The sequence below is a fragment of the Eschscholzia californica genome, unplaced genomic scaffold, assembly GCF_041429995.1.
Source record: "Eschscholzia californica isolate CP2 unplaced genomic scaffold, dmEscCali1.0.p SCAF_6, whole genome shotgun sequence".
In the NCBI taxonomy this organism is placed as follows: domain Eukaryota; kingdom Viridiplantae; phylum Streptophyta; class Magnoliopsida; order Ranunculales; family Papaveraceae; genus Eschscholzia; species Eschscholzia californica.
In genome coordinates this window covers 41,236,423-41,260,086 of record NW_028238483.1, presented here as the reverse complement: position 1 = coordinate 41,260,086, position 23,664 = coordinate 41,236,423, and the positions used below count along the sequence as shown (strand labels likewise).

The 23,664-nt window shown below is 34.7% G+C and overlaps 4 protein-coding genes across 8 annotated transcripts; 1 reads left to right on the top strand and 3 right to left on the bottom strand.

The window, feature by feature from the left end:
- Positions 1 to 57: 57 nt before the first annotated feature.
- On the bottom strand, positions 58 to 7,754 carry LOC147534976 (etoposide-induced protein). Of its 3 annotated transcripts, none has more exons than XR_015228270.1 (11): positions 7,280 to 7,754; positions 7,095 to 7,160; positions 5,547 to 5,697; positions 4,309 to 4,361; positions 3,913 to 4,044; positions 3,749 to 3,812; positions 3,473 to 3,558; positions 3,309 to 3,391; positions 1,882 to 1,958; positions 1,034 to 1,136; positions 58 to 303 (listed from the first exon to the last, which is right to left on the bottom strand). XR_015228270.1 is itself a non-coding variant. In XM_086650533.1 (11 exons), the coding sequence occupies exons 1-11, from the start codon at positions 7,396 to 7,398 to the stop codon at positions 240 to 242; spliced, it is 1,011 nt and encodes a 336-aa protein (XP_086506659.1). In that variant the 5' UTR covers positions 7,399 to 7,749; the 3' UTR covers positions 58 to 239. The 3 variants fall into 3 exon arrangements, 2 of the variants coding, with proteins under 2 accessions (XP_086506659.1, XP_086506660.1); XM_086650533.1 differs by having other exon boundaries at positions 1,034 to 1,149; positions 7,280 to 7,749; XM_086650534.1 differs by having other exon boundaries at positions 1,034 to 1,149; positions 5,601 to 5,697; positions 7,280 to 7,749.
- Positions 7,755 to 9,484: 1,730 nt separating this feature from the next.
- Positions 9,485 to 11,097, top strand: LOC147534975 (Gibberellin-regulated family protein). Its single transcript, XM_086650531.1, has 4 exons — positions 9,485 to 9,829; positions 9,920 to 9,958; positions 10,473 to 10,539; positions 10,680 to 11,097. The coding sequence occupies exons 1-4, from the start codon at positions 9,779 to 9,781 to the stop codon at positions 10,859 to 10,861; spliced, it is 339 nt and encodes a 112-aa protein (XP_086506657.1). The 5' UTR covers positions 9,485 to 9,778; the 3' UTR covers positions 10,862 to 11,097.
- Positions 11,098 to 12,168: 1,071 nt separating this feature from the next.
- Positions 12,169 to 15,007, bottom strand: LOC147534974 (Thioesterase superfamily protein). Its single transcript, XM_086650530.1, has 3 exons — positions 13,522 to 15,007; positions 13,287 to 13,430; positions 12,169 to 12,466 (listed from the first exon to the last, which is right to left on the bottom strand). Exons 1-3 carry the CDS (start codon positions 13,705 to 13,707, stop codon positions 12,323 to 12,325), a joined length of 474 nt encoding a protein of 157 aa, XP_086506656.1. The 5' UTR covers positions 13,708 to 15,007; the 3' UTR covers positions 12,169 to 12,322.
- Positions 15,008 to 15,620: 613 nt separating this feature from the next.
- On the bottom strand, positions 15,621 to 22,125 carry LOC147534973 (putative magnesium transporter NIPA4). 3 transcript variants are annotated; one of them, XM_086650527.1, is made up of 10 exons: positions 22,045 to 22,125; positions 21,108 to 21,661; positions 19,983 to 20,039; positions 18,738 to 18,828; positions 18,504 to 18,664; positions 18,198 to 18,325; positions 17,969 to 18,106; positions 16,823 to 16,915; positions 16,492 to 16,597; positions 15,621 to 16,151 (listed from the first exon to the last, which is right to left on the bottom strand). In XM_086650527.1, exons 2-10 carry the CDS (start codon positions 21,271 to 21,273, stop codon positions 16,054 to 16,056), a joined length of 1,038 nt encoding a protein of 345 aa, XP_086506653.1. In that variant the 5' UTR covers positions 21,274 to 21,661; positions 22,045 to 22,125; the 3' UTR covers positions 15,621 to 16,053. The 3 variants fall into 3 exon arrangements, with proteins under 3 accessions (XP_086506653.1, XP_086506655.1, XP_086506654.1); XM_086650529.1 differs by lacking the exon at positions 22,045 to 22,125 and having other exon boundaries at positions 15,621 to 15,952; positions 16,053 to 16,151; positions 21,108 to 21,622; XM_086650528.1 differs by lacking the exon at positions 22,045 to 22,125 and having other exon boundaries at positions 21,108 to 21,686.
- Positions 22,126 to 23,664: the final 1,539 nt, after the last annotated feature.

Sequence of the window (23,664 nt, the reverse complement as noted above, 5' to 3'; positions counted from 1 at the left end):
TACACGAGTCGAAAATATTCAAATTAAGATAAGTAATCATCTGTTATAGAATCAATCTGAAGACTTCAAAGATAAATTATTTGATAATAAACCTGTACACATATATTTGTCCTTGATTTCCTTGTTTCTCCACATAAATATATACAAACTTACACTCCGGCTGGTGATTTCGTTTAGTTTAATCAGATCGTCGTCGTTATAGCTCCTGCTGTTTATCGTTCCTTTAATCGTATGGCCAATTAGAGGTTCTTTTCTTCTCCCTGACGATGCGGAGCCTCAGTAAAAAATGACAAAACCCACATCCTACAATGTTGAAATAGGAAATAAGTATCACAGATCGGATAGAAAGTGAAATATTTAGTTAAAAGATTTTATTTTACAGTCGGTTTCGTATACAGACAAGATAAAAAAAATAACACATTCTGAAGGTTTCTATCACCAGTTGGGACCATTTTTCGTCGTATATTCTGATAGCGAACTCGGGAAAGTAAATGCAATGTGACCCTGCTTGGAGTATATTCAAACAATATGGAGATTGAACACAAACAGACAGATTATGCGGATTAATATTTATAACTCCAACCACGGTCTGACGGTCAATACATACATTATGCGCTTAAAGTCAAAGTCAAGGGCTAGTTGGCATACTAAGGATATGAATTTATTGTCGTTGACCCAAAAAAGACTTGAAACATCTTGAGTCTACTATTACTTAATTACACTAGGGGCCAGTCTAAGTACTATATAATTTGTTCACCAACCCTTGGAGCTATCCAAGGGTTCAGAAGTAAAAAAGAATTAGAAACAACAGAATTGCTAGTTTGGAATTGCGTACGTTTACTTCAAGTAATAAAACAACTTTTATAAAGATTAAAAGAATAAAACAAGGTATATCCGTTCAGCTGAGTCACAAGCTTGTCGGGGACTGAACAGATTTGATAATCTACGAGGCTGCTGAGTCGATCAATGGGGATCGGGGTGCATAATACGAATACCACTAACTAATATAATCAGCTATTAAAGAAGAGCTTACGATAAAGTATGAGCTGCATAAAAGATCTGAAGCCTTCCTAGTCCTGCACCTACCCACTTTTTTCTTTGATTGTTTATAACTTGCTCCGCCTCTGAACCTGTCGCTGTTAGTACAAACTGAAAAGCGTATTATTCAAAAAAACTAATTTCAAAAGAAAACCTGTATTTAATTAATAACACGTGATTCTTTTTTTTGAATAATATAACACGTGATTCTCTTAAACAGTTCAACTAGAAACTCAATAGTAGATGATGGTGTATGTATACATATCATGAATATTCCGCGCCCTCGTAATGCAATTCAACGTGTTATACAACAGAAAGTTAGCAAATTGTGTCATATTGTAAGTATGCCCGGGTTATATCAAGCGTCATCCGGGTCATCCAGAACCCTATTTGTGTCCTCATTATATCGCAAAAGTACCTGGTCTTGTCCTACAAGTGACAGTATGTCACATCAGTGACTTCCATTTCAACAGAAGTACAATCTAAATGAGTAACAGGAACCTATTGTTTACTAACAATGAAAATCCAACTAAAAGCACATTTATCGGCTACTAAGTAACAATAGAACCATGAAAATGTAATTATACTGAGAAATACCATTCTGCTTCATGTAAAATTAAGTACATAAAAGACAAACTAAAGTAACTTTTTTCATGTAAAAGATATATAAGTAACACACATCATGCATAGAATAGAACTACAACTATTTGAATAGCAAAAGATACTTAGGAATTAGGATGAACCAAGGATGTCTAGCAGCAGAAGGAAATACTGGATAAAAGATAATTCATAAAAAAACTCATGACTCGTCATCAAAACTTTGGAGCGAGAGATAGTATTTACCAAAGGATAAAGTATAGCCATAACTCCATAGCTTACAAGAGGAGAGAAAAAGAAAACTGCCAAGACACATGGACTTCCTGAAACAATAAAGAATACAAATATAATGGTTAGATTTATCACCTTCACATCTGAAAGAGAGAAACTTGATATACAAGACTGAAGAGTAACAACAAAAAAGAGTTCGATCAGAAATATGCAAACAATAGAATTGGAACTCGTGAATTTATCGTAGCCTCTTGGAAGCATAATACTATTAGATGCAACTCACCAACATGAAAAATATATCATATCCTTTTCTACAAAAGAGAACAGCCTAGAACAAATTAACCTCCTGTTCATTTTAAGTTCAGCAATAATTTTTTGTTACATTTCTAAGCAAAGGCTCTTATTTCAAGGAGCGATATACAGGGTGACCCCAGGAACTTGTGCTTAATTAGTTTATTTCACTTTTGATAGCTGGGAACTAGATCTTGCTTCCCATCTCAGTATTAGAACTCTTTATTTTTATTAATAAATAATCAGAAGGGACAAAGTTTATAAGACTTTCAGCACAAAATCATTAAGGTGGAATTTATCCATTAACATGATATTGTGCAATTCTAGTTCAGCGCAATATGTGACACAGTTTATTGCAGCTAACCTAAATCAGTAACATCAAATTCTTTTGGCATCACAATATGCTTTCCTCCAGGCAGGGATTTACAATTCATCCATTAGCATGACATTGTCAAATTCGTTTAGCTGCCTGCTTACCAATAGAATTGCTCCTAAGTCGTTTTCTTTGAGAAAGGTAGATTTCATGAATGCAACTTCACACGCTAATTTGCTATTATATGAGCCATTGTGGAACTCACATATTAAACAATATTTTTGGGGAAGAAATCTCCCTAAATCTTATTTAGCATGTATACATGGCTTCATGTTTTTGGGTATCAAAAATTCAGAAGACGTAGGCGATGATTTTTTTCTAAAGGGGATTCGGTTATTCAGTCAATTTTTTTTAACAAGAGATTGAATATGATGGGAAAGTACGCACAAGAACGAGTTAGATCCAAAATGGGTGATAACTGATAACCTCATTCCAGGTCTGAGACTATAAATGGTTATTTGGTCTTTCTTTTCAAATAAATTACTAAATGTATTTTCTTTGTAGTTTGGCAGCGCGACCTCGCCTTTCCATGTGCCTCTTTGTTTCCACTTGCAACCCCGAATTCTTCTAGAGCAGTCTTACAGGGAAAAAATAGTGCATCAAATATATGATAACTTTATTCTTTGATTTTCAAGTTTCATGCACGTCTACAAAACTGGAACAACATGAAGGAGACTCGAGTCTTCTATAGTCTATACTTCCTGTTGGCAACACTGTTTCGATGATGACAACTAGAAGAACCTCTATAAAACAATTAGATAAAAGGAAGAATCATTACCAAACCCAGCAAAAAAGGCCCAATTTGATTCAAAGAAGTGAAGCCTTTTATCCAAGCTCACTTCTGCCAGATTCCATTTGTACCTGACAAGTAGGTAAAACAATGAACTTTTGTCCAAGAATCTCATTTCAGCACGAGAAGCATACAGTAAACCATTTACTTACTCGAAACAATAATAAGCATACATCAATGTCAGCAGTAAGAAATTGAGCGAAGTTCCAATGTAAGGTACAAACCCCACAGCAAAAACCTGCTTTAAATTCCATGACCAAAAAATATGTTACACAAACAACTCTACAACACTTGGGAGTCAAATGCACACAGAAAAAAAAGGTCTGGTGATCCATTCGGTTTGTCAGCACATAACTGAAATGAAAAAGGAAAACCAAAGCATCATGCGGCCTGCATCAAGAGATATGAAGATCCAGATATAGACAAACCTCTATGAAAAAGAAGGTCAGCAAAAGAATTGAATAGACTTGTTCTCCAATTCCAATTAGAACCCTACAGAATGAAAAAGAAAGAAATGGATGTGTATCCATTTCAGAAATATAAGATACAGAGCACGACAAGATATAAGATACTAAGCAAGCTGAGAATTTACCCGCCAAGTCCAGCAGGCTTATCCCCATGAGCTAGATTTTGTAAAGTCACTGACTCCTCTTGGCTTGATGACTTGCCGACTGGTCCATGTTTGCCCATTGCAATGTACGCATATTTAGCAATGTCATTGTACCTGCACTGACATCAAATGCTAACTAAAATTCTAAATATGACGACAAGAGAGCAGCCGAAAAAAGGGAAGTTACAAATTTTTAGAGAATCATCATAACCAATTTTACGATAATTCTCAGTTAGCTAACTGATGGATTGATGGAAAAGGTTCCATGTGTGAGATCTTAGCAAGTAATGTAAAGCACTAGAGGCTATCTCAAGGAAGTATAAGCGTATTTGAATAGAAAGTATCAAGTATTAATATTTGAAACTAGAAATAAATTACCAGAAAGTGCTCAGTATAAAGCTCAAGATGTAAAGAGGGTAAAACCACATCACCTGCAATGACAACATCGAATTAAACTTCCACATTGGCAGAAGTCAAAAACTTATAAATACTATTCATCACTTAATTGCAAGAAAAAAAGAAAGTACAAATAAACAGAAAATAGAAACATAACAAAATCGCCAACTTCATGCAATAGTTGACTAGTATATTAAGAATATCATCTTTGTTGCTAATAAAAAAATTGTGAGAGTGCTTATATGGAAATTTTAACAAGGCTAACCTGATAAGAAAACAACTATAATGGGTCATCATCCAATTTTCCTTTAACTATTCTAATATTATCCATCTTCCCGTGGTCCTCACAACTTGCCAGACATGTTATCATATCTACTTCTACTTACACAAAGTACTAAAGTCACAAAAGTTAAAATGTGGGCGTTCAATGGATGCAGAAGAAATAAATCAGGATGTCGCATAAAAATAAAATTATGGAGCTTAGTGGAAGTTGGTTAAGAGTGAAATATAGAAATCCACTCACATGAGTTCAATGTTTGAAACAAGGAGAGCAATATGAAGAGAATAAGAACTTTTGCTTGGGATCACGTTAACAAATATGTGGTACTAGGAAAAACTACTCCTTTTAGCTAAAACCATGGCTTTATATAAAACTGGATACAAGACAGAGTTCTGAAACACGTCACAAATAACAGTCGGTAGAGAAAATGATTGTTCACGCGTTGCTTTACACATTTGAAGAGAAAGTGCATCCCCAATGTGCAACATGAGAATACCAATAACACACGAAAAGCATTTGCTCTTCAAGCATGGAAGTTCACAGTATATCCATCTTATTGATTTACCACTACAAATGAACTTCTAAACTGTGTTTTCAGGTCCATTAACCGGTAACAGATTATGGGTAACTTAGCCACAAATGGACCAAGTGCAAAGACGAACCGACAATTGATTTAGGTTCAACAGTTAGCAGGTGCTACTACCTGCATATATGACAATATTTACATAGCTCTAATTTATAATCATCAGTTATAAGGACTGCACCAAGAATGTGAACTTCTTGTCTTTTCAATTTCTCAAAATGAACTACTACAAGACACCTATTTGAAGGTATAACTACACAAACTACAGGTACAAATAAATACCCAAAAGTCCACCATAAAGAGACACGCATAGTAATGTTATTAGCTTAGTAGATAGCGAACCAAATGCATACGTACATAAAAAAGTTGCACAAGTCCGAGATGTAAGAAGGAATAAAATTTCATAATTACTCCAAAGGAACACGGATCTTGTGAGCCAAATTGTTGGCATTGATCAGGTAATATCCATTGAAGAGTTGGAATGACGACTGAGTTTAGAATAAACATACTGCAAAGGGAAAGAGAGAAGGAACATAAAAAAAAATTAAAAAAAAAAAACTTTCAAATACAACCTAAATTGCAATCCAAAAGAAACACATGTATGCTACTGGAAAAAAAAAAACCTTTAAAAGATTGAAAAGGTAATCCAATCTCTTTTGGTTTTTTTTTTTATACTTTACCAATCTCTTTTGGTTGAGTAACAAGTCAATAGGATAATCCAATAAAACTAAATACCCCATAGGAAAGATGATAAAAATAGTTGGAAATTTGACATAGCATATGAAAATCGTGTCCAGGGTTCAGAGCAATTCTTTAAACTGCATAGCTGATATCGCGATATATCCCTGATATATCAATATCATTTAATGCGTGATATGATATGATGAGTCTAAAGCAATATGTGACTGGCCAATGATAAAACCACTATACCGGATGGTTTTCTATATAACGACTAATATCTAATATAATGAGTCATTAAGTACTCACTTACAACTAAAACAAGAAGAGAATATAACTATTTAACTTGGAACTTAAAGCACAAAGGTGTTATACTCCACTACTATTGTGAAATATGTGCACAAAACCTAGCCCCTTTTTTCCTTTCTAAGACATCAGTTACCTTTATGTATTTTTGAGTGCTTTTAATGTTTTAGCTGCCTTCTTGTACTTTGAAGTTGTTTACTTGATAAATGTAAGAATTATGTGATGTAACACCTGTCTCGCTAAGAACAAAATCATCCTAGATACAGGCACCACGGCACCACCCAGGCGAACCCACAACAGATTTACATATGGCACAGGGTTTTCCGTGGCACGGGTTTTTTTGGTAAGGGTAATACTAGACCACCCATGGTTTCTTCGCTTTACATCCTTGAGGCCAAACACCCAGGAGGCCTAGCAAGCAAGACAAGGTGCCATTCTGTACCCCAGGCCTGAAAGATCTTCCTAAGAAGTGTAATATCATGTGCAATGGTCACATTGTTATTTACAAGATCTTTATGTGTAACTAGTACAACAAATCTAGCTATTGAGAGTCCATAATTCGAATCCAAGTCTTATTGATGCTTAGATAATGAAAATGATTTTAATGAAATATTGGTGTTAAAAATGATGTGTAATTAAGGTCAGCTAGAAGTCCTTCAGAGTAACACCACACAAAATGCACTCATGCACTTTTGAGAAAGAACTCAGTTAGAGTGATCAACTTCTAGTCCATTATCTATTTAAATTTTTTATTAAGGGCCATTTCAAGAGAATAACCTAGAACCTGCATTAACCACCCCCATGAGGTAAAACCATTCAAGAGAAAAAGAGTGATTTTTTTTTTTATTCAATAAAATTTGGGAGAATAACTGAAACCCCTAAATATGGAATGAAAGATAAGAAATATGAATGTTATAGTACCTTCCTAAGAAGATGAAACCATTCAAGAGAAAACACTGCCCAGTTCGAATTGAAAGCATCTTTGACCTAATAAAAAAAAAATAGAAGAAGAAGTCAAAACAACTAGAAAGGGTTAAAATTGATCGAAGAATCAATCAATTAAACGAAAAAAGATAATTATTGAAAGTGAAAGGAAGAGAAGAAACCTAAGGCAGAAGAAGACCACTCTATGGAGACAACAAGCCTCTCTAAAACCCTCAAACCAGAGAAGAGTTGCCTGCTTAATCTTGAGTCTTGAAGCGTTGATTAAGTCAACTGACGCCATTAGAAAGCCAAATACTAGATAAGAGAGAGAAAGACAGAGAGTTTAGAGAGAGAGAGAGAGTCCAAATTCGGCCTCTCTATTAAACGGGAAAAACAAAAAGTTCGCGGGGAACTGATGTTGGGCTCTTTAGGAGGAGCCCCATTTCTTTTTCCTTTAGGCCCGCTATTCTATAGGTATATCACTTTTACACCTGTTTTATCTGTAGGCGGCCCAAGCACTCCTTCACTTCTTCCTCATCATCTAGTTTAGTAGAGGAATACTTCGCCACTAGACAGATCATTTGAAAATGATCCAGTCATGTTTAGAGATACTATTCAATGGGTTGATAACAATTACATTTGTGTCGTTCGCTCATTAGGGAACGACAGGATTATGTTCTTATATATATGCGAGCACGGAGTATCGCATCAAATGAGTAAAATCACATTCTCCAATTACGGAAGGACAACTCTTTCTAGATATTGGATCGCACGGATGTTACTAATTGACAAATATCACAATCTCACTTGTTATGATATTATTTTGTCTATGATCGTGAGTCAAACTCCATGATCAAACTAGCTCAATATGTCACGAACCGCAGATTTAGTATCACACTAGTGAATAGAGATTCATTACATCATCAAAATGACACTTTATACATCATAATCTAAGATAAACGCTTCATCTGAATCACGGGCGATAGTTAAAAGAAATCGTTCGTGCACAAAATAAAAACTTTATGTGATAGATGACAAGTATTGCAACTTGGAGTGGGGTTTCCTCACCCTAGGGGGCTAGAGTCAACATCAAGTCTGAGATATTGTAGTTATGTAATAACAACCTTTAACAACTAAAACCAGGCTGGAGACATACTAGTAAGTATGCAAGGAAAAAGAAAGCCCAATATGCATCCATCATTTTCCACTAGGGTTTGCCATCCTCTCTCTTATGTTTAGCAACTAATAATCTTATCATAAATGAAAGAAAAACAGACACCCCGTGAGAAGTAGTCTGTCTCTCAGTCTCTCTATGCTTGCTCGTGAACTTTTGACTGCCTAAATTTGCTGTCTTGACAATTAAATATATAGAAAATGGATATTTCTTATTTGGTTAAAGTGCTTGAAATATCTAAAATTCGAAAAAGAAACATTAGTACTAATAAAAAAAAACAGAGATTGGAACTCTCCAAATAACCATCTGTAGACTTAACATGGTATCAGAGTTAAATTTACGCTTGATAAGTTTAAAATGTAATCTACGTTACCAGAGAAAAATCACGTATTAGGCTAGAAGAAAGTAATACAAAAAGGGATGAGATTAGCCCTACACCAAAAATGAATAATCTCCTAACCAAGAAAACAATGTCTATATCTCCTTCATTCATTGTCAATCGGTTTTGAATTAGATAACCACAAATTTAACGACCCAAGTTGAGGTGAAAATGTTTTTGAACTCGTATTATAAATTGATCGCCTACTTAAACAATATTAGTTGGTGGATTCTTGCGTTTTGATTAGGGCAGTAGTTTAGAGGTCAAGGAGCTAGTTGGTGTGGGTTGTTAGGTGACATTGGGTCTGTCTTAACTATTTGTAAGATTACATCATTCAATTTACATCACTTTTTTAACTTTGACAAACTATTGGGGTGATAGTCTAGGCTGGCATAATATCATTGCCTGCCTCTGTAGGCCTCTCACTCTAGGGCTATGTTTGCGGTCGGAAATGAAATGCACGAATTGCCTTGCATAATGGTGTTTGGTGTGTGGGAATGTATGGGGATGCATCATGATCACAATACGATGGAGAATGTCATTGCTCCTCAAGGGGAATCCCATACCCAGCGGGTTGGTGGGTTTGCGATTTCTTTTTACTTGGAATCGTCAACTAAATAATCTATGAACAAAATTAATCTCTACTACTAATATTCCAAAACAAACCAAACAATACAGTTAGTTATAACGATTAGAAGTGTTGGCCATTTCTCCCAAAAAAAGAAAAAAAAAGTTACTTGTGATGCTAGAGAGCATAGTAACACCAAATTTTGTTCTAACCCTAGTTTCCAAATTTGAGATGTAATTTAGGGGGACCATGTCTCTTAAGTTCTTATCTCAATCTGATCACACACTCACCACAGAATCAGTACCTGTTTTATCATCACAAGTCAAGCATTTTAGTGATCTCTTTTTTCCTTCTTCTGCAATTTCACTCCTGAATTTTTAAAGTTTGTGAAAGCTCTGTTTCTTTCTTTCTTCACATGCATGTGAATCTCTTAAACATAAATTTTAAGAAACCTACAACCTCTACCTCTCTTTCTCTTTATCTCTCCTTTCTGTCTCTATAAAATTCAAAACCCACCTCCCATAAGTTCTTCACAACAACTTAATCTATAGACTTATATCATGAAGAAGTTCCTAGTGTCTATACTCATCATCTTCCTCATCTTTCTACAGGTACAATGTCTAATTCAATCCAAATAATTGTATAACTTACTCTATAATCCTTCTACTAACCTTGGCATAATGTCGCTTATATCATTGCAGGTACTTGCAGATGCATCATCTTCCGGCGCTCTGACTAATGTGAGTGACTTTCCGACCTGCATATGTATACATATATGTTGTACTTGTGCAGACGCGCTTAAAAACACTTCCGTTTTATCTTAAGAGACGTTTAAACAGATAAAATGAAGAGATTATTAATTCAAGGTTCAATCAAAATGACGATATGTCACAATGGATTTAAAGATGACACACATTGTAAATACAGTTTCCGTCAACTACCCTCGAAAATAATCTTCAGAAGGTTCCCGGAGAGGAGTAGCAAATATCATAATAGCAGGATTCGGTATGAATTTCCAGAAAGAAGAATAGTATACAGTTAACATGGATCGGGATGAGTTAATCAACCGATAATGATAACAAACACTCATTATCTTTCACATTAGGCCAGTTTATGTTGGACGATAACAAATAGCCGGGAGCTAAGATATAAATGATTGATAATGCTGAAATGAAAATAGAAAACCATGAATTAACAGTTTTAACTATTATTTCCTTCTTCTTTTGCTACCATTGACGAATTTAATCTATTCAGGTGGAGGAAAGTGATATTCTTGATTCTCATCATCATCGCCACAAAAAATATCACCATTCCAAGATCAGTAAGCCTAAACGTTTTTTCTTTATCTGTAGCAGTTCAAGCTTTTAGATTTTCTTACTGCAGTACTTTTAACAGATATATATATTTGTTACTTATTAGTATTCAACTTTTGTTTCGTTTTCTTTATTTGATATACAACAGATTGCAAGTTTGCATGCTCAAGGAGATGTATGAAATCGTCAAGAAAGAACGTATGTACTAGAGCTTGTGGGACATGTTGTAACAGATGCCAATGTGTTCCACCGGGTACTTACGGCCACACGAGCGCATGCCCATGTTACGCAAAACTCACGACTCATGGCCACAAGCCGAAATGCCCTTGAAATATTCAATATATTTCGATATCATACTTCTCATCTTAATATATTTAGATTAAAGAAATAAGTGAGAGGTTTATTCGATTTAGTTTGATTTGTCACTCTTATTTTCCTACTTATTATGTAACAATAAAGAAACTCTTTGAAGTATGGATTTTATTTTAGTTTGTTTAGGAGCAGCTCGCTCTGTTATTGTCAACTTAATGTAATTTGATTATTTTAAGAATATTTTGATTTGTTTATTGTTATCGTATCATTTCCCATATTCGGGTATACAATTTTTTTGGTTTATGATAATCATATTCAAGCATTAGTTGTATGAGCTCCAGATGTCGGTCGCTTCAAGTGTCAACCTCAACATGAGACTGGGAAATTTTCAGTACGAGAAATAGTCAGAACTTTAGACTATTTCAAAAAGAGTAATTTAATACTGACCAGATTGGCAAACCTCGTGACCTGTTAGAGTGGACCAGCCACATGAAAAGGCGTCTCAGCTTTTGTTCAGTAGTCTATCTCTTATGTTTAACTAAGGCTCCTTCATCAAAATTATAAAACATCAAAGCTAATTGTTATAGATGTCTGTCAAATGCAGTATCAGTTACCATGTCAGGAGGTCAGTTAATGTGGTCCATAAAACAATAATGTATACGAAATATCGCAAATGAAAAGATAGTGGATCCAGGAGTATGAAGCTTGAATTGTTCGATAGCCTGTAGGAATGGCCTTTGATGGCAATAAAATGCAACAAAAGTCTCTAAAATGATGAAGTGAAACAACTCCTAGCCGTAGTAGTTGGGATTGGCTGATCAACTAAATAACTTGTGGATCGAATTGGGGTCGAGGGTAGCCCAAGCAGACTCGTTCCAAACCTCCGAGCCAGTTAAGATGTATGAAACGTTGAAATATTGGAGTTCAATTTGAGTTGTCGGAGTACAGTTTGTGATCAATGTATAAGAAACATATCGTATATATGTATATTGTGTATAAGAGTTAGTAAAACTATTTGAAACTTATCCAATTTAATGTTCCCGGATACGTGGGGATTGGAGATCAGCCCCTACCGAATCCCGAGCTGATCCCGGACCCAAATGCTTAGCTTCTTCTACCCTTTCTAAGCAAGTAGCTTTACATTGAAGACTACAGAATATTGTAAAATAATTGTGTTAAACATGGAAGCAAGGATTTGAAGGTCATACAAGAGGACATGGCACATCAAAATCCACATTTCAGATTAGAAACTTTCGAGCAGTGGGTAGATGTCCAACTGCGAAAAGTTTCAGCTCTGGTAAAGAGCCACCGCAGACGCAAGAAGATCAAGAATCTTGAGTGTATAGACTTACATTATCATTGTTCTTTAACATGGTTTAGATTTTAGAATTCAACCAATTACAAGTAATAATCGATTGCTAATAGGAACTGCAATTTATACTTCTTAATGAATACCATAATCATAAACAGAAGGTTGTTTCATAGTTTACTTGAGACAGCAAGGTACTTGGTATGGCGTCCTTGAGCAATAACCTTCCCAGTCTTTTTCTTCCTTAGCTCGACATTCACAACTCCAATTGCCTTTCCAACTCGTAAAACCTTAGCATCAATCTCAATTTCTTCCTAAATCACACAAAAAAATCCCAAATTAGTACTGTATCAAGACTTCAATTGAGATAATTAAAAACCAAATCTCATTAGGTATTAGGTTCAAAGGAATAAGGTTGATAAAACGAAACAAACTCGTTCTAGCTATTCCTGAAATCAACCCATACCACATCCTCGATGATATAGATATAAACCAAAATGAGATCTAAAACTAGTAATCCGGACTTGTTGATTACATTAGCATTGGAGAAAGTTTTCGGGTTGAACGTGCACTTTCGTGGCGAAACAAATTTTACCCAAAAATATTTTCATTTTGAAATTCCGTTCAAAAAGAACTCAGCACAGATTATCCAAGTTTTCCGAGTGATCACTTAAGAAACATTAGTTTTACGGAAGATGCTTTTCGGTTAAGAACAAATCGGGTACTAACCCGGTGTACGAAAGCTATCGTTCTCCAAAATAATGTTAGTAACCCAAAAATAACCACATCTTCATAAATCATAATTCAGTATAGTAGAATACAGAAATAGCTTGCTACTTGCTAGGAGGATTAACATATACGAATCTAACAAAATTAACCCTAGAAAACAGTATACTTCTTCTATTAAACCCACTTTCAATTCAATCACAAGGGTCACTAACCACTGATTACCCATTCAACAAATATTACTATCACCCATAATTGAGGGGTTTAACCAAATTTCATAACTTCTCAACAAAACAAAATATCTTCTCCCTCCCCTAAAATTAATCAAATCAACCATCTATCCAAGTTGAATCAATGGAAGAAACATTAAAAAAAATCAAAATTGAATCAGAAAAGTGAAATACCCACATCAAGAAAAGCAGCATCCAAGTAAGAGACATTGATTTCAACAGAAACACCACTAGTTTGAGCTCCAGTAGTGAAAATTACAGCAGACCCTAATATATCAATTAGTGAAGCAGTTGCTCCTCCATGTAAAAAATTCCCAGAATTCTAATCAATCAAGAAAAATGAAAGAAACCCATGTTAGAAAAGTTAGAGAGAGAGATGAAAGGGTTATTGTTGTTGTTGATTGAAGACTTACAAGAAGACGCTGAGGGACTTTGAAAGAGCAAAGAATTCGACCTGGTTCAATGAGATCAACTTTGATACCATGAATGATTAGTGGGTCGAATAATGAAGGAGATAATTCATCTATTGAAATTGAGACACCCTTTTCTTTCTCATCTACACTTCTCTCTAACAATCTCTTCACTGACTCCAAATCCATAATCTTCTCTCTCTCTCTCTCTTTCTCTCTCTAACTTACTGTTTTTACGAAACCAATACGGTAATTGGAGCTGGTTGGCTAACTCCAAAACTGTACCAAATATTTCAGTACTTCTATTTGACCCCCTAATGTTCTACTCATTTACATTTTAGTCTCTAAACTAACAGTTTTGTGTCCAGTGTTACGGTGTTAGTTTTATTCTTTGACTTTAGTAAAAGAATTATTTGTTAGTGCTGAGAAATTCTATTTTTCAAAAATTAGACTGCGAGAATTAAAGGCTTAATATATTCAATATTGTGTATAATTGTAGATGACGAGTTACAACATTGCAAAGCAGTTTGGCATTGACATCAACAAGGGAGCAAGGATCGACTAGGAGACAATTCCTAACCAAAGTCTGAGTAACTCCACTAACTTATGTTATGGTTTTCATGTAAGGATTTTTTTTAACGTTGTCGTCCAGTTTATCTCCGGATATAGCCAACCCTAAAAGTACTCGGTTGAGATATAAGCCTCGTCGGAACTAATCTACTCTCATACGTTTGAAACCTCCCACACTACTCGCGTAGATCTGCCTGTCCAAAATCTTCAAAAAAAAATATATATCAATATACTTATGTGGTCATCTTGTGAGAATTGTGAGGCAAGAAAAGCTTCTTGAATACCTTCATCATCTCTACCAAGCTTGGTCTCCTATTATCTAATTGAGTTTTAGTTCTACTTCTTCTACCTTGTACACAAGAAAGAACTACCTTTTCTTCCATCTCTCCAGAATCAAAATTTAAATTCCACAATTTTTCTATTTCTTTCTTCTTCATAGAGGAAACACAGTCTAATTCGACATCGTTAAAATCTTCCCATAACATATCCATTTTACTTTCCTCCTGATCGGTCGATGCATTCATGCTCCTAACTGTCACATAACTGTTTTCTAGCAATTCTTTTTCTGTTTGAATTGTAGAAGAACCTTATGTTTGTCCATTCTTGTTTCTTTGAGGTTCCTCTTTTGCTCTCTTTGAATCATTTTCATGACAAGTTCCTGTGAAAACTTCAGGAGGAGCTCGTTTTAATGAAGTTGATTCGGTATTAGTAGGAGTAGGCCTAGGGAAGCTAAAATCATCTGAAACTGAAACCATGGTCTTTTCTTGAATAGAATTCAGATCACTCACTAGGGAGAATGAAGATGAAGAACAAGAAAGAATGAGATAATTATATTATAGTTCAAGTAATGAGAACTCATTTCTTTTTTCTTATCTGTGTGTGAAAATGGGTTGGTTAGAATTGCTGAAATTTGAGTGGTGGGTGAGCCCCTACTACATGGTTGATTTTAAGTGAATTAGGTATAATCTTTATACCAAGGGGGCAGGAGATAATATCTTATTTCAGATACTCAAATGAGGTTAATTTTGTTTTTCTTTTTAGTTGGTTATTTAATTAATAATTAATCAAGTAAAACTAACATTTCATGGAAGAATTAGCAAATTCGCGAAGTTTGACACTCATCCAGACCTTTACGATTATTTTTCTCAAATTTAAAATATTGTTGCACATTTTAACAATCTATATAATAAAAATGAAGGTATCTTTTTCAGAATATACCTTCCTCTTCAGTAACTAAGATTACACATCACAAACTTTTCTCCACAAATGGAAATCACGTCTCCCATATTTATCTTCTATGATTGAGATTATACCTCACAAACACGGATCATACCCTCATGGTTTGACAAATGATGATATCTAAGCAGAGACCAACAAGAAAAAGAGGTTTGTCCTCAAACCTAAAAAAAGATACAAGAAAAAGAGGTTTGTTCTCAAACCTAAAAGAACGATATGGCATTATGTTTTTAGAAAATGTAGATCTAGCTAAGTATGTGGGCAGAGTGATACCTACATCAGCTTCGGAGTAAAAGTTTGTAAGAAAGAAAATATCTCCGCTTTCGCGCCTATGTAACAGTATCTATTCTTTTCTCCCACACGAAAAATGGGAATAATCCGTGTACAGTAGAAATATAACAAAACAACTATCTCTGAGTTTCAGGTTAAAGAAAATGTTGAACGAAAGAGAGAGAGAGCGAAGGCCTTGGCTTTTCAGAAATGGAAGCTTGCGAAACTATATAATATTATAAACGATATTGAATTACATTTTCGTAATGTCTCATTGGGGGAGTTGGGAAGACAGGGCAGGGCAAGGAACGGCTGCTGAAGCTATCGTTCATTACGGTCCAGAAATCTGTCCCTGTCCCTGCTTTGCTCAAATCGATAAGATACAGGTTGTTGGTTGCAGCAATATCCCTTATTCCCCACCAAAATCATGAAAATTTGAAGGTATAGTGAGGAAATACATTACGATGATCGCAATGAACCTTGACCCTTCAGAGGGATACCCTCGATATCAGAGTCATCATCTTCATTCGTGTACATCGGAAGCCGCATTGGAACGCCTGCACAGAGATGCAAGGATTAGGAAAGTAAATTCAAAAGCTCTTTCCTGTACAGTGTTTGGGGCCAAGTTGAGCACAACTTTCCGGGACAGTACTTGTTGTATTCCACCCAAACTCTTCAACGAGTTCATCGTGACAGCAGAGGTACCTACCAACTTACAACAACATAATATATTTGTTCCGAACAAAGAATATGACTGGTTTTGATCAGAAGTTCGAATGGATTAACAACTTTTTTCTATGAGCGGAATTGCGAACGAAGGAGGCAGTGACTAGAAGTATAAAAGATTAGTCAGTACTTCCGGTGGTAAAGAATAAAGGTAAGTACAAGAAAGAGTACCATCAACCATGTCCTTTGTTTTGTGAAGAAGAAATGTCCCTGAAAGAATCGTCACAAACCCACACATTTCCGTGACAATTTGAGTTGGATTCTGTCGATCCCAGTCCTGAATTGGAAAGGCATGGCAGAAGTTGATAAAAGCAAAACTAATTGATCATGCATGTTAAGTATCTACGAAAGAAATAGAAAGTAGAATGATATTCCCTACCAAAAAATGGAAGCATGTCGAAACCCAAAAGTTTGTTAAACAACTTTTATGACTAACTGATGGATACAAGTTCTTACCCCTTGGCACTTGATTTAAATACTTAAATGAACAAGGAGGTAATACCTTAAACATGATCACACTTGCTAAAATGGTGAACGATGTAAACATCACGTAATATATTGGCGACACGATAGCTGTATTGAATGTATCCAACGCCTGCAACGATATTGAAACTAAATTTTAGTCCCAACAGAAAACAAGGTGCAATGACATTGTGATGAAAATAATGAATTAGTGAAACCATAATACCAGGTGAACTGGTATTTGGTCACCAACAGTGTTGCCAGAAGGTATTGACAAAGATGAAACTTATTTTCCATTTCATAATTTCCGCGTAATGTTTATGCAGAGTGAATCCTCATTGAACATATTTTCTTATTTCTGTAATCTAGTTGACCATTCTATCTCCACCAACGATACACAACCAAGGGAAAAGGTACTGGTAAGTGAAGATTGTGTATGTCTGTGTGTTCGGTGGTGGAGGGAGTGGTCTGTCGGGTTATTAACGTTGACACAGCACGAAACTTGGTAAAGGTTTAGAACGTCCTGAAACTTAAAAAAGGGGAGAGAAACTCTCAACTAAGAAAAACGCAAGTCCATATAATTCTTCGCCCATGCCTCTACATCAAATGGTTCTTTTCATAACGAACTTAACAGCTAATGTGATGAAGATTCCGTTAAAGTACAATATAATTAGCTCCAAATGATGTACAGTATTAGATGAGTGAATCTGAGGCGAATCACCATACAAACATATTATGAAATTGAAAAATATATCTACAACTTTTCCTAAAAAATTAAAATTGAATAAATGACACACCTGCTTGGAAGAAGAGGTGTTTATATTGGACAAACAGTCTATCTCAGGGTCGTTGTGAAGCTTGGCTTGAGTTATGAACAGATAATATATATATATATATATATATATATATATACTTAGTGGATAAGTTGATTATAACTTTTACAGAAGTAATAAATCAACATTGTAGGATATAAGTTATAAGAGGCACGTCCTGACAAAATCTATCAAGTCATACATCATCTAACATCATTCATATAATCATATGGTTTCGTCCATCAGCCCATGGTGACATATTCCAACATCAACTACATTGCTTTAGGCAAAAAAACATTCGAATGCGTAATATTTTAATTCCATGGTTGAGTAAAAGAGCTGCAGAAAAACAATTGATTATTTAAATATTTTACCTTGTTCAAATAGTTCAATTGAGTAACCACACAGGTAATTACAACCAGGGTGAAAGCCCAGGTTTGAGGATATATTAACTGGTTCATTCCTGAAAATGTTAACTTCAGAGCAATCCCAAGTGCTTTCACACTCATTACCTGCAATAAAAAAAAAGTTACTTCAACAGTTTAGAGCTAATGAGAACGATAAAGGGAACAATGGTAAAGTCAATGTCCATCAGCAACTCACCGAAAGAGATCCGACAAGAGAACAAACACCAATGTAAATCATTATATGTGTCTGGCCATACTTTGGTATAAAATGGAATATAAGTACAAGAACTCCTGCTATCACCAGAGCCGCATAAAAAAGAAAAGCTGCAGAAACAACATATTAAACAATTGAGCTTATTATATATGAACACTTAACCATCGTTAAATATGTAAATAACAAACTCAAAACTCGAATATGTAACAACCTAGAAAGAATGTATGTCTCTCTATCGCAAAGAGCAAGAATCGAACCTTGGTGTGTCAAAATAGAATAAACAATTACCTGGCTCTGTCGCGAGGTCCCATACTTCCGCAACAGATTGAATCTCCTGTTCTTGGGGAGCATGTAAAACTATTGTTGTAGACCCCACAACACAAAGAACACAACCAAGAATACCAAACACATTTAGCTTCTCCCGTAGAATAACATGAGCAAGTGCAGCACTGCAAAAAAAAGATGGTATTTAGCACTGAAAATCAGTGACCTATATACACAATTTGGGAATTTGGTTCATGCCTGATAATAATGCTGAGTGCACCAAGTGGAGTAACTAATATAGCTGGAGCAAATGCATATGCCGCAAAATTAGCAACTTCCCCAACAATCACTGCAAAAATAAAGTCACCTCATTAGGTACTTTAAAATTGTATCGTTCTAACTTAAAACTCGTATGCTTATTAATCTAAATAATTTTTGAGTCCCTAGTCCAAAAATCTACACCTAAACACACATTTAGTCCACCCTAATATTAATATAGGATTTTAAGCAAAATACTAATTATAATGGCTATTTAGTCCAAATTGACCCATCTCTATAGAAAAAACGGATCTCTATCATTTCTATTTAATCATAATACCCATTATCACCTTTTATATATGGATTAAGGAAAAATCCACTTCTGAAAACCAATCCCCAACATTATCTTTCTTTTTTTCTCAGATTTTTTCGATTGATTTCAAACTTACTATCTGTTTCGCAATATACACGTTATTTAGTATCAATTACGTATATTTCTACAACAAAACACATTTGGTATAGTTAAAGTATGTCTAGATGTCAATGTTTCTTCCAAAAAGGAAAAGGACTAAAATCCTATTTTCTGGGAAGATTGGACCTTAATCCCTTTTTGAATTTTATTTTGGGCCTAAATCCCGTGGACCCTAATTTAAATGGCTGACTACCGTGGTGTGGTCAATACCCTAGTAACTTCTGTAGGTCCACAATTACAATTATAAATGCAAGATGAAACCAAACAAATAGAAAGTAAGTGTTTACCATATGGACAAGCTAACAGTCTAACAGATATTCTCAGCAGTAAAGTAAAAGCTAACTTGTATCTCAAACTGCCAAGGCGTGCAAAAATAAAAGCAGAAAAGAATAATAAAAAGGTAAGACATACAATATAACCAAATTAAATACAATATTAGATTACATTTAGTTATATCCAATATTTGGAATTTAGACCTTCATTACCTCAACCATTTTTTTTTCAAACATTCCACAGCTGGTCTCGCGAATTTTACTATAAAACTAAACAAGCAAATATAGCTAACATTGAACTCAAATTGTGTAGTTGACCAATTCCAGATTTTTTTTAATCGTGTTCGAACAAAAGCACACCAAGCAATTAACTAGTTGTATATGCACTACATATATTTATCTTTAGCATCACCACTACACATCCACCAGGACCATCACAAACACTACAAGATGCATTTACAAACTAGTTTGAAGTCGACTAACAAGATTAAGAAAACTCACTTGTTATCATTCCTGCCCACCATAGTGGCTCAAATAAGTAAGAATATCCACCAACACCTGCAAAATATAATGAATATATTTAGAATCCATGAATATCATATCTCGTGATCATCAGTACATTGCCGATTCTGGACTACAGTATACAGACACAGCAAGCACTAACAAACAAATGACCATTAGACATGCCTAATAACTACAGTTTTTTTTTTTTTTGATCGAAGGAACAAAATTTGGATAATATTTTCTTCTAACAAGATGATAGTAAAAAAAAATAGTTCAATCGCATTATCTTCGTTCATGTTATTGATTTATTGGAAACACAGGCTCTGAGCATATTTCCCAACTTATAGGATCTCGATGTCAAAGAATTTCTTATGCCTCTAAGAATGCATTTTATCACCGCTCTCCTTATCAACAAACAAAAGCTCTTAATACTACACAATACCATGCCAATCGACAGTAAAGTAAAAACCTATTGACCTAATGTATACCCACTTGTGATCTTCAAATTTTCCACAATGACAACTACATGTCAAGACAGACCAAAATATTAATTTCATTTCCCAGACTGCCAGACAAGAATCCAAAGTTCTCAGTGACTAGGTAGAGAAACAGGTTAAGGACAAAAATGATGCCATAATATAAATGACAATGAATATTTTCTAGGTTTCGCAAACAACGTTTCAGGGACTTATGCTAATTTCATCATAAGAGTATCATAATCTAGTTCTAAGATTCCTCTAAATCCAAGTCTCTGGTAGTAGTAGTAGTAAAAGATCTTGGCTAAGAAATTCCATCCCAAGATGAATACTAGCAGTATTGAATAGATATCTTCCAATTATTAGCTGAAACTACTACTTTGACTACCAGTCAACACAAAGTGACTTCTCAGTCAAGTTCATAAAATCTTTCACTCTCAAGATATCTTCCAATAAATCACCCTAACAAACACTAAATGCAATCAAATCTTCACTAAATAACCCAAATTTCTGAACTTTTTTTATCAAATACGACATTTGATACCCAAATACTAGATCTACTCACAAGATCCATGAGCAAAAAAAAAAACTAACAGTTTGCCCTAACAATATAAAATCAAATTGAAATGCAAACAAATTTTTTTACCTGCCCTAGTTCCAGATTGACCAGCTTTCTTCAAACCCTTTTTCTTAACAATGAAACTAGCACCAATAAAAATACTTGAAGATAAAGCTAAAACTAAACCCTTGATATTATCAGAAGACATGCCCTTATAAGAAATTGTCCAACTTTGGGTATCTTCTGCCGCCATTATAAACCCTAAAAAAACTACTCACTTGCTACTGTAAATCAAAATCAAAGAGAAACCCAAAATCCTTGAGGGTTAGTTCAGTAGATCCATTGTTACAAGATTAAAGATTGATCAACAATTCTTTTCTTTCTTCTTCCTCCCATTGAAATTGAAATGGGGTTTCTTCTGTTTTATAGATCGAATAACTTTATAGAGTAGATTTGCTTTTTCTTCGAAGATCTGACGGCGCGACAGTGAAGAAAAAAGAGATAATTACAAGAGTTTAGAGAGAAGAGAGAGAGAAAAAAAAGTGAGCTGCGAAGAGAATAGGGGTAAATCCTAATTTTGAAATAAAGTTGGGTATTACTTTAAATTTGATATGTGAACAATGGGACACTTAACAAACACTCTAAAAATCCTAAGTGTCAAGGGTCAAAAGAGATTCTCTTTCCTAAATGTCAATATAGAGACACTCCAATTTTTGTTGGTCTCCAATGGAGATCTCTAAAGTCTCTATACTTAATACACATGTCCCTCCTCAATCCAATAGATAAAAAGTAGTTGAAAAACAAGGTTTTCTATTGGTTGGAATGATAAAGTAACACTTAGAGAGTCTCAAGTAGACACTCTCGTTTTAGAGATTCTCTCTCTAGACACTCTATAATAAATGTGTCCATCTCATATTAGAGTGTCTAACACAGTGTTCCATTGGAGATGGTTTTTTAACAAAAACTCTAAAAAATCATATGTGGCACTCTAAGTGTTAAAGATTGAGTGTCCCATTGGAGATGCTCTAAGAAGCTAATGTCTTTTTTTTGTGAGGATATAAGAAGCTAATGTCAAAGACCTATATAACTTTTTTTTTGTAAGTTCAAAAAACCTACATAATTTGAAGGCTATAAAGTAAAATTTGATGTTCGCTTTGAAATGCCTCAAGTGGCATGTGGTTGTAGACGGCTAAAATATGAGGGTGTTGATCGTCTGGTCTACAGAATTTTTTGAGTTTTATCGAATATTGACCACGAAACAAGACCAAAGACAATTTAAATCGGCTAGATTTTACATATTTTGAAGGCATGGCGAATTTGAGTGTTTGGATAAGACATTTTAGAGATATATATATATATATATATACATTGTTGTAAATGAATATACACAATTTTGTGCCCCGCCAATGACCCATGTAGTTGTGACCCAGAAAAGTGAAATGTGAGATTGAGCGAGATGAGCCTTGTTTTGAAGAAGTGAGAACGGAGAAGAAGACAGAAGAAGAGTCTCACGTCTCAATTTTTCTTTTTTCCCGGATCTACCTATTTACAAAATTGAAATTTTTTCTTTTAAATATCTTCATTGTTAATCCAATACCCATGTTAAGTTATAATTTTTCCCCTTTTTTAACAAATATCATTACACCAATAACTTGAAGATGCCTAACTTGAAAAGTAGAAATAATATGCCTTCTAAACCCTAGGTGGTTAGAAAGATTAAGAATGACATTTTACTAACAATTCCTGCACTCTTTATAGCCCAAAAGATATATTGCAGAAAACTAGAAACAACAATGTGTAGGTTCAAAAAACATGGGTGCAAATTCGGCAAAGAAAAGAAACTCCAACCTATGAAAACACTTCAAAATTTAGAATAATGGTATGGACTGGTAAGACTCACATGGGTGAGACACATTAGGGACCCAAATTACCAAATCAGATTGCCCTAAACAAAAGACAAAGTTGGAGGATTAAGAAATCAGTAATATCTCCAAATACAGTGACAATACACATCCTTAAAAAAGTGACAATACACAAGAAAAGATAAGAAAAAGCTTTAACTCCCTCATTGAACTCCAAAAAAGTTAGAGAGATGTCCAAAAAAAGCTGCAATTTGTAGTGTTGGGAGATACTCATTTTCTAGTCAATTTTTTTTTTCTTCTTTGAATGTTTTTTCACTCTCTTGATAGAGTATCGATTTCTACCTAAGGATCCGTTTGTTAAGTGGGAAAATGACTTTTTCCTGATAGGAAATAAAGTGACTTTCTTTCTCATTTGAAATTCATATTCTAATGTTTGATTGGATATGGGAAAACTTGAAGTGCCTTTAAAAATTCAAGTCATTCATCCTTAATTTCAAGTTTTTTTCCCAAATTGCCCAAATCCTTATTTCTCCCAAAACCCTAAATTCCCAAATCGAATTTATGCCTGAATCACCAGATATAGAGAGAGAGAGAGAGATTAGGGTTGATCATCATCTCTAGCTTTCATCTCAATTTCAACAGTACAGACAGATAGACTAGTAAGAGAAACCCTAAAATTAAGGCAAGGACCGATTAACGTCATCTTCTCTAGCTTTCATCTGAATTTCAGATTCAACTTCATTGGAGTTAGGCAGTAATCCACCGCAAGAATCAACAACTGG